Source organism: Elgaria multicarinata, chromosome 18 (genome assembly GCF_023053635.1).
Source record: "Elgaria multicarinata webbii isolate HBS135686 ecotype San Diego chromosome 18, rElgMul1.1.pri, whole genome shotgun sequence".
Taxonomy (NCBI): Eukaryota; Metazoa; Chordata; class Lepidosauria; order Squamata; family Anguidae; genus Elgaria; species Elgaria multicarinata.
The window spans coordinates 20064741-20079670 of record NC_086188.1 but is presented as its reverse complement, the minus strand read 5'-3'; the positions used below and the strand labels follow the sequence as shown (position 1 = coordinate 20079670).

General features: G+C 45.1%; 1 protein-coding gene across 3 annotated transcripts in view; it reads left to right on the top strand.

Annotated features, from left to right (window-relative positions):
- Positions 1-14930, top strand: part of MORC2 (MORC family CW-type zinc finger 2) — an 84733-nt gene that overhangs the window by 54747 nt on the left and 15056 nt on the right. For all 3 annotated transcript variants that reach the window (XM_063144257.1, XM_063144258.1, XM_063144259.1), the window contains 8 exons: positions 1946-2086; positions 3062-3216; positions 3964-4092; positions 4536-4641; positions 5907-6036; positions 7616-7690; positions 7779-8174; positions 13531-13674. In XM_063144257.1, coding sequence (XP_063000327.1) covers positions 1946-2086; positions 3062-3216; positions 3964-4092; positions 4536-4641; positions 5907-6036; positions 7616-7690; positions 7779-8174; positions 13531-13674 — 1276 coding nt within the window. The remainder of the gene's footprint in view (positions 1-1945; positions 2087-3061; positions 3217-3963; positions 4093-4535; positions 4642-5906; positions 6037-7615; positions 7691-7778; positions 8175-13530; positions 13675-14930) is intronic.

Sequence of the window (14930 nt, the reverse complement as noted above, 5' to 3'; positions counted from 1 at the left end):
CAGGTGGCTACCTGGGCCTTCTCTGCTGTGGCACCCCGGCTGTGGAATGAGCTCCCTAAGGAGGTTCACCTGGCACCTACACTATATTCTTTTAGACTTTCAGAATCTTTTTATTCTCTAGGTATTTTAACAGTCTATAAATTAATTTTAACTTTGTGGTTTTAAATTTGTATTTCTGCACTGCTGATGATTTTATCATGGTTGTGCTTTTATATTGTATTTTGTATCATGTTTTTATGCTGTTTTATACTTTGAATGGTTTTAGTTTTTGTGAACCGCCCAGAGAGCTTCAGCTATTGGCCGGTATAGATATGCAATAAATAAATAACATTTCAGAAAGATAGGTGGAGGGGTGAGAGAGCTAGGATGAAGGAAAAGCTGTTTAGGGCTGGTTTTTGGTTTGCTTTCTGCTCAATTGAAAGCATCAAAGGCGCGGAAACTTTTAAGTCAGAGAGGGTGGGAGGGCTTTCCGGCCCAAGCACCAGGTTCTATTTCAGAGAAGCTGAAAAAAATCCTGACTCCCTTCATTGCTTCATTACCCATTTATAGTAAGAAGCAGTCTGCCTGAAAAGTAGTTTCCTATTCCATTTGCCTCAGTTAGAAACGAGTAAAAACTGCAAATTGCTAATGAAGTACAGAAAGCAAAAGAATTAAACGTGGTAAGATAGAGATTATTCACAATAAGAAGTATCTTCACACACAGCATAGTTAAATTATGGAACTCACTACTTTGATGGTGGCCACCCATTTGGATGGCTTTTAAAGGGGGGTGGATAAATTCCTGGAGGTGAAGGCTATCAATGGCTACTAGCCCTGATGGTTGGGTGCTGTCTCCAGTATTCGTGGCAGTAAGCCTGTGTGCACCAGTTGCTGGGGAACAGGGGTGGGAGGGGGCTGTTGCACCATGTCCTGCTTGTTCATCCCTGGCTGATGGCTGGTTAGTCACTGTGTGAACAGAGTGCTGGACGAGATGGACCTTCGGTCTGATCCAGCATCAGGGCTCTTCTTATGTTCTTATGTTAAGTATGATTTAGGTGGTATTCTCAGACTTCAGGGCTGATCCTTATGTCTGGAATGACAAATACTGAGAGTTACAGCTGAGTCCAAAGATCAGGCAAGGTAAAGTTGAGGAGAGAGTGTAGTGCCATGTACCATAAAGAGGACATCCTTGCACTCTAGCTCAGTAGGATAGTGATGATGGCAGTTCATTCACCCACAGTTGAAGGGAAATAGGAGAAAGCAATGGGAGCCAATTCGGGGAATGGAAAGTTGGAAGGAAGCAATCAGGAATTAATAGACCTTTGAGATCCCGCGAAAGCACACATGAAGCGCAAAATAGAGCAGCGGCGGCCATCCTCTGGGGCAAAGTTGTCCCAAATCAGGACCACTCATGTAGCCCCCTGTGGTTTTCCCTCTAGTCTGCTGATTTAGGGAGGAGGCAGCAGTGCATCATGAGAGAGGCAGGTAAAGCAGGACTCCTCCGTTTTATAGCAGGCCCTCCTGCTCATGTCCAGAGTTGCCACAAACTCACACACAGCCTGCGGCCCTTGTGGCATCCATTCATGATAGTAAGACTTCAGGAGATTGCAGAGAACAGATGTTGCAGAGAGGAAAGCAAGTATTGTATTGCAAAGGTAAGCATCCGAACATGTACCAGGAGTACAGCAAAAATAATCAGCATTAGTTTTCTCCCGTTTGGGTCCTAACTTCTGTGTTCTTTTGTGTGTTATTTTGTGTATGTGTGTGTTTTGCTTATTCTAAGCAGTCATTCACATATAGTTGCTTTCCGCATAAAGTTGGAGGGATTTGAGCTGTGTGCCCCGAACACTGAGAAATGTTGGCTGTTCTGTACCATATCATCTACTGGTTTCCAGCTACAATGTTGGCATTTTTCTGCGAACTGCGCTGGGCTTTCTTTGACTTTGTTCCTTTGCATCTGTCACAGAGCACTGAAGGAGCCGAAAGAACTGAATTTCATATTTGGGGTGAACATCGAGCAGCGGCATTTGGATGGGATGTTTGTCTATAACTGCAGCCGACTGATTAAGATGTACGAGAAGGTGGGCCCGCAGCTGGAGGGTGGCATGTGAGTTCCTTGCAGAGACTTCCAGATAGCTCTTGCCTGAGCCACACAGGAACTGTGGTGGCTACAATGGAGTGGGCCAGCCTGCTTTCTGCTATGGAGGAAACTTTGCCTGTATATCTGCACCTTGATCAGCCCTGCTGCCATTATTATTATTTTCATTTATATAGCACCATCAATGCTCACGGTGCTGTACATAGTAAAACAGCAATGCCCTGCCACCTAGGCGTACATTCTGATAAAATCATAATCAAAACAATAAGAAAGGGAAGAGAATGCAACAAACAAGCACAGGGGACAATAAAACTAACAGTGTGAAAGTAAGAACAAAGTCAAGTTCTAAAAGCTTTAGAGAAAAGAAAAGAATTGGAGTTTTTTAGTTTAGGCAGGGTTTTTTGTGCTCTGTACTTCAAAAAGAAAAGAAAGTTTTGAGCCCGAGCAAACCAAAATATTCATAACTTGTAGGAATTATGCATATTTAGCAAACTCCGTTATTCGTTTGCACAGTTTTTACAACGTTGCCAGTTTCTTGTATTGTTGTTCGTTACTCTGGAGCATGTTGAAATTAGGAGAATGACCATACTAAGAAATTTAGAAATTTAACTCAATCTTCAGGGAATCCACCTCTCCACGAGGTCCATGTTAAACAGAGTAGTTTGTGCAGCTCATGATTAACAGAAGCTGTTTGTATGTTCTCCATGATGCAGCGTTAACTGAACATTTCATCTCAGAAAAACACTCCAAGCTGTTGTAACAGCCAATTTTCCTGGGTTATTCATTGGGGCGCAGTTTGCTGGAACCTCCAGTTATGTCAAACCTTTTCAGTTATGCCATCCTTGGTACCTAATTAAATCAGTCCACCTGTTCTACGCTGAAGCAGGGAAGGTGGACGCCTGTCTTCTCGTCCCGTCTTTCTTAGGCCAGACTGTTGGGTTGGCGCCCGCAAGTGTGTCACCACGGTGTGTTTCTCCTCCGTAGGGCGTGTGGCGGAGTTGTAGGAGTGGTGGATGTCCCGTACCTGGTTTTGGAGCCCACGCATAACAAGCAAGACTTTGCAGATGCCAAAGAGTATCGGCACTTGCTGAGGGCGATGGGGGAACATCTGGCTCAGTACTGGAAGGATGTTGAGATTGGTAAGAAGGCCCTGGCAACTTGGGAGTGAGGCATGAACGGGAGATCCTAGGCCGGAGCGGGGTAATATTAACATAGATATGATCGACACAGATATGCAAGACCTTCAGAGTGCTGCTCGAGGTCCATGCTCCTCCCAGTCCTTAGGCCTAACAGTCTCGTTTTGCAAAGATGGGATGCCCCACCTGCACTGGTTAACAATCCCCAAATACAGGAGAGCATCCTCACTAGCCAGACTTAACATCCTTCCCGCTAAACTTTTAGATGGCAGGTACAACAAAATCCCACTGCTCAAGAGACGCTGCCCCTGTAAAAATACCGAGGTGGAAACCGTATCACACGTGTTACTGTTCTGTAGATTTTATCAAGGGGCTAGGAATGATCTTCTGAATTCCATTTTACAATCTTTTTCTGATCACCCAGCTGAATTCCTAATGTCCCAGTTACTTTGGAACTCAGACAAATCAATCACCGAGCAAGTGGCCAAGTTTTTGAACTTGGCCGTTTCTATTAGATCCTATGATTACTTGTCTTTTTAATAGCTAACTGTACGCTCAGTCCTTTCGTATGTAGCTTTTGTTGGAATGGTCTATTGACTGCAATAAAATCGTTGTTGTTGAGAAGGAAGACTTGCATGCAGAGACCATGAACAGAAACATCCTGTCCATCATTATTTGAGCTCTCTTCTTCTTCTTCTTCTTCTTCTTCTTCTTCTTCTTCTTCTTCTTTTCCCCTCCAAAAACTTGCAGCTCAGAAAGGTATAATCAAGTTCTGGGATGACTTTGGCTATTTGTCTGCTAACTGGAACCAGCCTCCCTCCAATGACTTGCGTTATAAACGGCGGAGAGCCATGGAGATCCCCACTACCATTCAGTGTGGTAAGTTGAGCTGGGCTGAGATTCCAGTGGTGGCGCCGTGGAATCCGAGCCACCCTTGTTTTGCTCAGGCAGCAAAACAGCCAAAATGCAGTGACGAATGAAAGCCTCCGTTTCCTGCTGCACTTAATGCCTTGGAAACCTGAATCTTCTTTGTATAGGGGGATGGGGTGGGGTTGTCTGGATACCCTTCGGTCCTCGGGAACCTCTGTGACGTATTGCACCCTGCAGAACTAGGTAGTTAATATACAAGCTAAGATACCATTGGTGATAGGAAGCGGGCATTTCATTGTCATGTGAGAATTGGCCCTTGCGTCCCATTTCCACTAGCAATCTAAAAATGGGGAAAAGCATGGAAGGATGATAGCGTTTCCAAGATTTTCCTGCAGGCTTGGTATGGCGGCCTTTTCAACGTGCTGATTGTGTGATGTCTTCTTGTGGGGTAGACATGTGTCTGAAATGGCGGACCCTCCCCTTCCAGCTCAGCTCTGTGGAGCAAGAATACCCGGATACCTGGGTGTGTGCCATGAACCCTGATGCTGAACAGGACAGGTGAGAACATGTTGTGAAGCTCTCTGAACTCTCTAATGTAGGAATCCTTACCAAAACCTGTAAGGGCGTCGGTATTATTATTGATTAACATTGTCCTGTGGATGAGAGCCTGTGAGTCACTTTTCTGAGGCCAACTAGTGAGCTCATAGCAGGGACTGGATTCTAACCAGGGACTTCTTGATTCAAGTAACATGAAATACTCTGGACCACGTGGGGTCTGGAAACAAAGCCCTATGAAGAGAGACTGAAAGAACTGGGCATGTTTAGCCTGGAGAAGAGAAGATTGAGGGGAGACATGAGAGCACTCTTCAAAGACTTAAAAGGTTGCCACACAGAGGAGGGCCAGGATCTCTTCTCGATCCTCCCAGAGTGCAGGACACGGAATAACGGGTTCAAGTTAAAGGAAGCCAGATTCCAGCTGGACATCAGGAAAGACTTCCTGACTGTTAGAGCAGTACGACAATGGCATCAGTTACCTAGGGAGGTTGTGGGCTCTCCCACACTAGAGGCCTTCAAGAGGCAGCTGGACAACCATCTGCCAGGGATGCTTTAGGGTGGATTCCTGCATTGAGCAGGGAGTCGGACTCGATGGCCTTGTAGGTCCCTTGCAACTCTGCTATTCTATGATTCTATGACCCTATGGCGCAGCTCCAGAGAGGCCTCTGGTTGGATCCAGCAGGACTCTTCTTAGGTTTCCCTCCGCCCATCAGCAATTCTCCAGTCTTCAGTGGGATGTGGCTGCGTTGACCTCCACCTTGCTGTGATGTTTGTCCTGGGAGGCAAGGGGTGCAGCTTCCCAGGAGCCCTTGGGTCTCTGGCTGATGGACGAAGCCAGAGTCTCCACTTCCAGGGAACTGTCTGTTGGAGCTGCGCGTTCTTCCAATAGAACAGCAGTTGTTCTGACCCAGGGACTTGAGGAGACAGCAAAGCCCCCTTCCCGTCATGGAGAAGGCCATGTTCGTGTACGTGCCTCCCGGGAGAGCTTGCTGGAAAGAACAAACCTTATTCCTGGGGAACCAGATGGCCATATCCCCCTTGTGCAATAAATCTCCTATATGCTTGACAGCTTGTACTATGCATGTTTGCAACGGGGGAGGTTGCTTTGTTGTTGTTGTTCAGAGGGACTGTATGCCGTGGATGCTTTAGCCTCCCAAACGAGCAGGCAACTCTGCAAATTTAGTTTGGGGATTTAAGGGCCTTCGTGTCGGCACCCTTTCTTCACCTTGCTGGGCTTTTCTGTTGTCTTTTCTCCCCCCTCCCCCCAGGTGTGAAGCTCTGGAACAGAAGCAGAAGGTTCCTCTGAGCCTCCTGAGAAAGGAGAAGTCACAAGAAGATAAGCAGAAACAGTTAACGGATAAAATTCGCCAGCAGCAGGAGAAGCTGGAGGCCCTGCAGGCAAGTCTGGTCACTAGACCCTTCTCTCTGGAGGATTTCATTGTGCTCTATTAATAGCGTTGTCCGCTCAGTTGTCTATATTTGTTTATTTTTTTTTATTTATTTATTTATTTATTGCATTTCTATACCGCCCAAAAGCCAAAGGTCACTGGGTGGTTCACAAAAAGCAAAACCATAAGGGCAATTTAAAGTATAAAACTTAAAACACAATGTGAAAACATAATCTAAAAGTACAACCAGAATAAAACTGAGCAGCAATACAAAGATTGAAAATACAGATTGAAAATACAGGTGTAAAACAGGAAAGTTAAAAGACTAAGATGATAAAATGTTAAAGTACTGGGAAAATAAAAAGGTCTTCACCTGGCATCGAAAAAAGTATAACGTAGGTGCCAGGCGAACCTCTGTAGGGAGCTCATTCCACAGCCGGGGTGCCACAGCAGAGAAGGCCGTCCTCCTGGAGAGAGAGCCTCTTGTCTATATTGGTGCTGGTGGTGGTTAGTATTATTATTTACATTTACATACCACCCCATAGCCAAAGCTCTCTGGGCGGTTTACAAAGGTTAAAACACTGAACAATAAAACTGATATACAAAATTTAAAACCATAAAAAGCGTAAAAGCATCCACACTAAACTCACTTGCACATGCTCGGGTCTTAAAAACAGTTATTTGGAAGTAAGCCCGTCATATAAGAAGCACAGCTAGAGTTTCAAGTTGGGTTCACAATCTCAACAGCATAAATGTGCCACCCATGATCAGATAAGAATTTCCATGGAGTTAGTTCACATTTGTAGCCAATTCAGGTGTATGTTCATTACTTGATGACTGCAGCGTAAGGAGCCAAACCAAAATCTCTCCCCGCACACCCCTGTCTTTGCCAACCTATTCTTTGGTTGCCGAAATGGGAGGAGGGAATTGCATTTCAGTTGATTTTCCAGGATAACTTCTTGGGATGGTGAAGGCAAAACTTGCTGCTACCATCCAGAATGTCTTATCAATGGCCACCGGACAGTGACTGCTAATCTTTTCCCCCAGTCTCTACCCCTCCAGGAGTAAAGCTACATGATAATGTACTGTCTCTCTAACAGGGGCTTCCGGGGGGGTGGGGGTGGAGGGGGGTGGCAGCCATGGCAACATAGGTGAGTTCCCCCCCCCCCCATTTCATCCCCCACATCCCAAATTTGTCGAGGATTCCTGCCCATGCCCCTGAAACTTGAGTTGGACGTTCTTCCTGGGGAACATTTGGCTCAGCCTTCTATAAGAGCAAGCGTTGACTTGTGTGAATGAGCCTTCACGGGATTTTCGCATCACTCCCAAGGGCAGGGCTTTTCGAGCTACATTCATGCGTTCAGCTGCCATTCAGCGAGAGATGCCCCATGCATGTGTGAACCAGCCCCTTTGTCTGCAGTTGTTTTGTTTAACCCCCAGTGAGGTTTTGCTGAGTCAGCGGAGGCCTTTTGAAACATCCCAGGGATGGAGAGGGGGTGTGAGGCCAGTGTTGGTCAGGAGAACCGGTTTCAGGTGAACAATCACTGTCCTTAATTTGATTACCCTGTTCCCAATTGCTCTGCCCCCAGAAAACAACTCCAGTACGTTCCCACGCGGACCTGAAGAAGCTGCCACTGGAGGTCACCACACGACGTGGGCTAGAGGTGAGTGCCACCCCTCCAGTGCCCCTCGCAAACCTGCTGTCCGCTTTCCTGATCTGAGCTAATGCCGTTGTTCTTGTCCTCCTTGCAGAATTCAGACTTGCTGAGCAAGCCACAGAGGCCGCGGTCTCCCCCTCTCCCGGATGTGATTAGAAATGCGCCCAGTAGACCCCCAGCCCTTCCACCTCCTTCCAAGCCCATCAACCAACAGAGGAAGGGGGCTTCACCTCGCCCAGCCATTGGCTCCTCCAGGCCACAGAGCTTGGTGTCCAGGGAAGAATCCGGTCTTTCCAGGATGCAGCACCACGTGGAGGCTGCTGGGAGATCCACAACTCCCCTGGGAAGGCCTCCGTCCAAGCCTGCAGCCAGTGGAAGGACCCCCCCGGTGCCTCTTCAGAACTTCAAGAACCATCACAGATCCCCCAGCCCCAAACACTTAAAGGTGGTGCTGCCCCCAAAGAAATCTCCAGTCGTCAATCCTCCCCAGGTGAGGTTCCAGGGTCTAAATTAGCAAAGGGAGAGGAGTTTTTTCTCCTTTTACTGTGAATACTCACTGTTTCGATGTTTGTGCAAGGCTCAAGAAATTGTTTTAGATTATTTGTTCTATTTATAAACAGCAAAAAGAACTTTTCTTTTCATGCTATAAATGACAGCACCCGGTGGCTCCAATCTGTACATCTGATCCTGATGATATTAGGCAGAAAAGTAGATGTTCTTCTTCGTGGTCTCTGTGCATCACACATATGGGCTCTGCGCCTGCGTGGAGCTCGTTTTGGAAACTTCTATAGCTGAGGCAAATGGTTTTGGCGGGAACCCCTCCCCCACCATCAACTGACTCTGGGTCCCTGCCCTTCTCCTCAGTTCTCTTTTGACTGCCTTGCTGAAAGGATGTCTCGTTGGGAACTTCTGTCTTTCTCGTGAGGAGAAAGCTTTAGAGTGCTGAGGTTTTTAATTCTTTTAGTTTGTTTTCAGTTTTTGTTAAGTCTTAATTTATTATTGTAGTATTTTTTGCTATTTCACCCTCCAGCGATCTGGGATCGCATCAGGGAGGGCTCGCATGGCTGTTAAGGCCTTTTTTTCTGAAGATGTGTCAGCGAGCTTCCCCAACGGACAGATATTCTCTCGATTTGTTTGGGAGAGGCTTGCATCATCGAGACCTGTCGCTTAAGCCTTCTGAGGGCTAAACACGTAATGGCGATTCTGAGGAAAAATGCTCTAGAAGCCATGGATTCTCCAAAGCAATCAATGCAGCCACTCATGGCGGAGGCTCCTGAACCTATGTCCCCTCAGCGTCCTCGGACCCTGACTCTAACCATGGGTCATTCCGATCTTCAAATACTGGACGCTCTCTAGCTGTATCTGCAGCAAAAGAGACATCTAGAAGGCCGGATCACTTAAGCCTTCTGGGACTGATTGCTCGGGGCGTTTCTGCAGAGAAAAGCTCTAGAAGCCATGGATTCTCCGAAGTACTTTATGCAGCCAATCGTGGCAGAGGCCCCTTAGGTCCCCTCAGCATCCTCGGACCCTGACTCTATCCGTGTGTCGTTCCGATCTTCCAGAAATCTGGACACGCTCTAGCTGCTTCTGCAGCAAAAGAGATATCTAGGAAGGCCAGGTCACTTAAGCTTTTGGGACATACAACAACAACAACAACAAAAGCCTCATGCCGAGGCTACTGTATGGAAGCCAGATCTAACCACTACTGTTAGAGTCTCCATGGGCGGCCTCCTCGGTAGCAATAATATAACTAGCTTCTTCGGTACAGAGGCTGAAATTCTCAGTACCGAGCCTGGCAACAACATAACTAGCTTCTTCGGTACCGAGACTGAAACTCTCAATACTGAGACTGGCAACAATATATCTAGCTTCTTCGGTACACGGACTGGAACCCTCGATACCAAGAGTGGCAATAACATAACTAGCATCTTCAGTACAGACGCTGGAATTCTCAATACTGAGATTGGCAATAACATAACTGGCTTCTTCGGTACCAAGACTGGAATTTTTGGTACTGAGAATGACAATAACAACTGGTTTCTTCGGTACCAAGGCTGGAACCCTTGATACCGAGATTGGCAATAACATTAATAGCTTCTTTGGTACAAACGCTGAGACTCTTGATACCAAGAGTGGCATCTCGCATGCAGCTTCAATGTCAGAGGGTGAGATGTGATCTCTCTCCCCTCCAAAGCCAATGGACAACTGTCCACCACATCAGGCAGTATATCCCTTGCAGGCTAACCACCAATTTCAGGGTCTCTCTCCAGAGTCTCTATGCTCTGAGTGCTTTGCTTTCAATGGTTTTAGTACCATGATGTCTGATGTCATCATTTTTGCCCCCCCTCCCTTGTGAGAGGAGGGGACACAATGTCAAATGGGACACGTCTCCTGAGAATACCATACAAGCATGGATACTGGCTTTAGTATTGTGATGGGGATACGTACAACCGAGATCACTGTCATTGTGACTGGTATACACAGGGCTCAGCTGTTACAGCCACAATGCGTCAGTACAATTACTTAGCTCTTCCCCATTCCACCCCCATTCTGTGGGGCATCAGGAGATCAACTTGGGGAAGATGAGTTGGAGCATAAGAATAGACCTTATTCCCCTCAATCCTTTGAGGACTGTCAGTCGGTCTCAACATTGCTCTCTTCTGCATCACCTCATGATGTAGTGCCTACACAGGGCAGAACCTCCTTCGGAGGACTTATACCACTTCCCGATCATTGAGGATGACTCGGAATTGAGACACATAACTCTGTAAATAAATCTCACACTGTATGTACTGAGAGGCCAACTACAATGTTGATATTTTTCTTCCAACACCGCTTCTGACAGTTAAAAATTCCTGGAAGGCCCCTTCTTTGATGGCTCTGACATTGGAAAGGGCAGAATCTTTACATAAGGTCCAGTAATGGACACTGGGGTTTTTCTTTACGCACCCATGTTCCAATTCTATTTTAGTTCAGTTATTCCCAAGGGGAGTTTTCAGAACATATAGGTTGGACCTACTAGGCCATAGAACATATTCATCTGCTATGGGCCCCAGAGTTATACACTATCTAGTTATGATGTCCAGATAACAACTTGTCCTCTCGTCAGCAACTTAACATGACCTGTTGCCTCACCAACTGTGAGTTGAGAGCAGTGGTGCGCGCTCTGGCGTTTCTCATGCATACCTATGATTAGCAGGTCTCACTCTGTAAGCTAGATTGAGGACCTGCCATTCGACGGTGAAGGGTTGTTCAATCCCATCGCTCATCTTATTTCCTGCGTCAGAACCAGCAAATTACAGATGACACACTGTCCTTAATGCTGCTCCTCAGAAGGGAGTATGTTTTGCCCCCACACACTTAAAAGTATGCATACTTCCATATTGCCATTCAGAACACTCACCAGAGGTACCTTGGGTTTATCATAGGTACCGATATGTTCCAGTTTGGGTGCTTCCATTGGACCTAAGCACAGCCCACCGAATATTTGCAAAATATATGGCAGTTCATTTGCCTACACAGGGTGAAAGTCTATCTATATTTAGACAACTGGCTTCTAGTAGCATCTTAGAAGAGGATGCTATCGAAGGCAGTGGGACTAATCCTCAATTTATTGAGCTCTCTGGACCTCATAGAAACCACAGAGCAATCCAGACTCACTCCGACTATAACAATTCCATATTGCACGGTGAAAAAAGGCATTCCAGTCTTTTAGGACCTACCTGATGGGCCACAGAGTGTGAGTTTTTACAGACAACACAGTATGTTGTCATATATAAACAAGGAAGGAATAACCCACTCTTCTGGATCTACCCTAATGACAATGGAGATTCCAATGGGACCATCAGCAGGGGAATCTCACTTCGGTCCTACACTTGGCTGAACGAGGCAAGCAAAATCATTGAACAGACTTCAGAAGGTCCTACACAGGTGGCAGTCAAATCTGTTGGTTCTATCTTGGGTTTTCTCAGGAATATGGGACTCCAGAGATAGACTTCTGGTGTCACCTCACAATACGATTGGTCGCCTGTTTGGTTCGAGAGCAGAGATTACCAAAAAAAAAAAAAAATTAATAATAATAATAATAATATCCCTAGGAGATGCATTCCAGATTGAGTGGAATCTATTACCTGTTCCTCTCATTTTTCCTCTCATTTCAAGAGTAAAGGTATAAATAAATAAATAAATGATATATTTTTTAAAATAAAAATAAATAAATAAAATAAAAATAAAAATCATCTGGTCCACACAGACTACATCATAGTCATCCCTCGGTGGCTGAGACAAGCATGGCTCACTCTACTTCTGAAGATATCACAGAGTAGGGTCCTCCGACTCCTATCAGTACTGAGCCTTTTTTCCTTTACAGCCTGATCTACAAATGCTCATACTCATGCTCAGACTCATCGCATGAAGAATCTTGATACCATGACTAATTTTGACATGAGGTCGATTCCATATTCCACCCAGCCTGTAAGCTGGCAACAGAAAAATCCTCTACCATGAAATGGAATGTTTTTTCTAAATACTCAGATCTTCAAAACTTCCATCCTCATTCAGCCTCCCTGAAGGATGTACTACTTACCTTTACACATATGCTAGGGCTGAAATAGTTGTCAATACGTCTGTACTGGATGCTTTATCTGAGCCTAAGTTTCATTCCAGCATGCAGTTTATCTGTCTTGCTACACTCTCTGGACAGCAAATCCATCTGAGCCAATGGCAACTTTGGATTTCAGGTTACATTTTTGGAAGGTTCTTTTTCAATTACTACCTTCTGCCAGTTTCCTTCTACTCAAGTGGAAGTCTCATTACACTGACCTGATGTAAGGCAAGCTCTTGTTTTTGCAAGGCTGCATCAGACAAATTATGTAAGACCAAAATACCATTTTCCTGTTACGTTGTCATTAAATGAGGACAATCACTATCGTCACAAACTTTTGTGGTGTAGATTGTGAATGCTATTAAACTACCCTACGAGTTGGAGGGCTTACAACTCAATTGCCTTGTAACACGCCTTCTGGTACTCGCCTGAGGCAAGTGACTGTCGATCCTGGACTTATGCAGAGCGGCTACTGGGTGTAAGCCCTCTACCTTCATTACACACTACTGTCTTAATGTTTATACCACGACAAACTGCAATTTCAGGCAAGCAATTCTGTCTTCCATCTTGAGATGGCACATTGATCTGCACCTACCCTCCACCAGAGAGTAAGCTTGTTAATTGCCCATATGTGTGATGCACAGAGACCACGAAAAAGAAATGCAGGTTGCTTACCTGTAACCGTAGTTCTTCGAGTGGTCATCTGTGCATTCACACAACCCACCCACCATCCCCACTTTGGTGTTGATACCAAGTGGTTTCTCTCCTGGTTAAGAGGCCAGCAATTCGGTCTCAAGGAACTGAGGAGAAGGGCGGGGACCCAGAGTCAGCTGATGGTGGGGGAGGGGTTCTCGCCAAAACCGTTTGCCTCAGCTATAGAAGTTTCCGAAACGAGCTCCACGCAGGCGCAGAGCCCATATGTGTGATGCACAGATGACCACTCAAAGAACTACAGTTACAGGTAAGCAACCTGCATTTATGGTTTGTTATAGGCGGCCACCACCAAAACATTTAAACACCGTAACATTTTAGGTGTTTTTAGGTCCTAATGATATTTTACATGGACATTTTTAAAAAATAAATGCATCTTCCTTTATTCCGTCTGGTCTTATTCTTCTCCAACAGCTGCTGTGTACTGACATTTCTGAAAACTTGCCTTTTGGAAATGACAAAAAGAAAAGAAAGTCCACCCTGGCCATTGAGTAATATTCTCTTGTGTTTGATGTCATCTCCGTCTTTTCAGGCTTCCAATTCCCGGAAGAGAAGTGTTAGCGCAATAGAGGATGAATTGGAGGAGGAGATCAGGCAGAGAAAAGACAAAAAGAAGCAGAGCAAGAATGTGACAGTAAAAGAAGAGAAGAAGGATTCCAGTGAGGTCGTGGTAGAAGTGAGTGAGCAGTTTTGCAAGTCGGGTTTTCTATTCAGAACTACTGGAAGTTACTATTGCTGTTTTTTGTCACTGGTCCATTTCCTCTGGCGCGTTTGTCAAGCTCCGGATACCTATGTTTGGGGGAGCAAATGCAGACAGACAATTCTGATGGTCAGTTTCAAAATCAGTGGTTAGACCAACTGGATTTATTTACCAGTTAAACTGAGCAAAGCCTGCTTTCTCACTGCCCAGGAGATGCAGAGATCTTGTGATGAGTGATCTTAGTTGTATACGCGATACCCTGTTGCTCAGTTCCTTCCTTGCCTTTTGACTCATTTCCCCCCCACTTTTTTAACCTATTTTTCTCTGAAATTGCTCTGAAATGGAGTTATGTTTTGGAGTACAGTCATTTTGACAACAGCAATCCTCCCAAACCAAGAAAGGTACATTCCCATAGATGTATTTCATGTTCAGTTTGCTTCAGAACTATTTTCAACCAAATCTGTATGGCGTTCTGTGATACTGATGCCTAAATATTTCCATGCACCAGTGACCCATGCAGATTTAGATACCTTGCTAAGATGATTTTGTGTTTAGCTATCCATATTTATTTATACCCAAGATTTCTGATTTCTCATAGTTAACAACCCTGAAACTTTACCATAGCTGCTTATTTCTCTTTGAATTTCTTGAAGTGACATTTCAGGAATACTGGTGACAGTTACCATGTAATCTGCAAACAGATATATTTTGTGCTCTTCATTATTGATAGCAATGCCAGTAATTTTGCTGTTATTGAAATTGCCAGAGGCAATAATAATAATAATAATAATAATAATAATAATAATAATAGGGAGTGAACCCAATCTATTTGCTCTGATCTCAGCTCTTGGCGTGGTGTAAAGTTATTCATTTGTATGCAGAAAACTCTGCCCCACATACATTCTAGATATCACTGATTTTACAGAGGACCACTCCAAGCACTCAAAAGACATTTTGAGCTCTAAAGAAACACTGAGTGCTTGTATCTTTTCAGTTTTGCAAATATATATAGTCATAGAATCATAGAATAATAGAGTTGGAAGGGGTCTATAATGGTCTATAAGGCCATCGAGTCCAAACCCCTGCTCAATGCAGGAATCCACCTTCAAGCATACCTGACAGGTGGCTGTCCAGCTGCATCTTGAAAGCCTCTAGTGTGGGAGAGCTCACAACCTCCGTAGGTCATTGGTTCCATTGTCGTACTGCTCTAACTGTCAGGAAGTTTTTCCTGA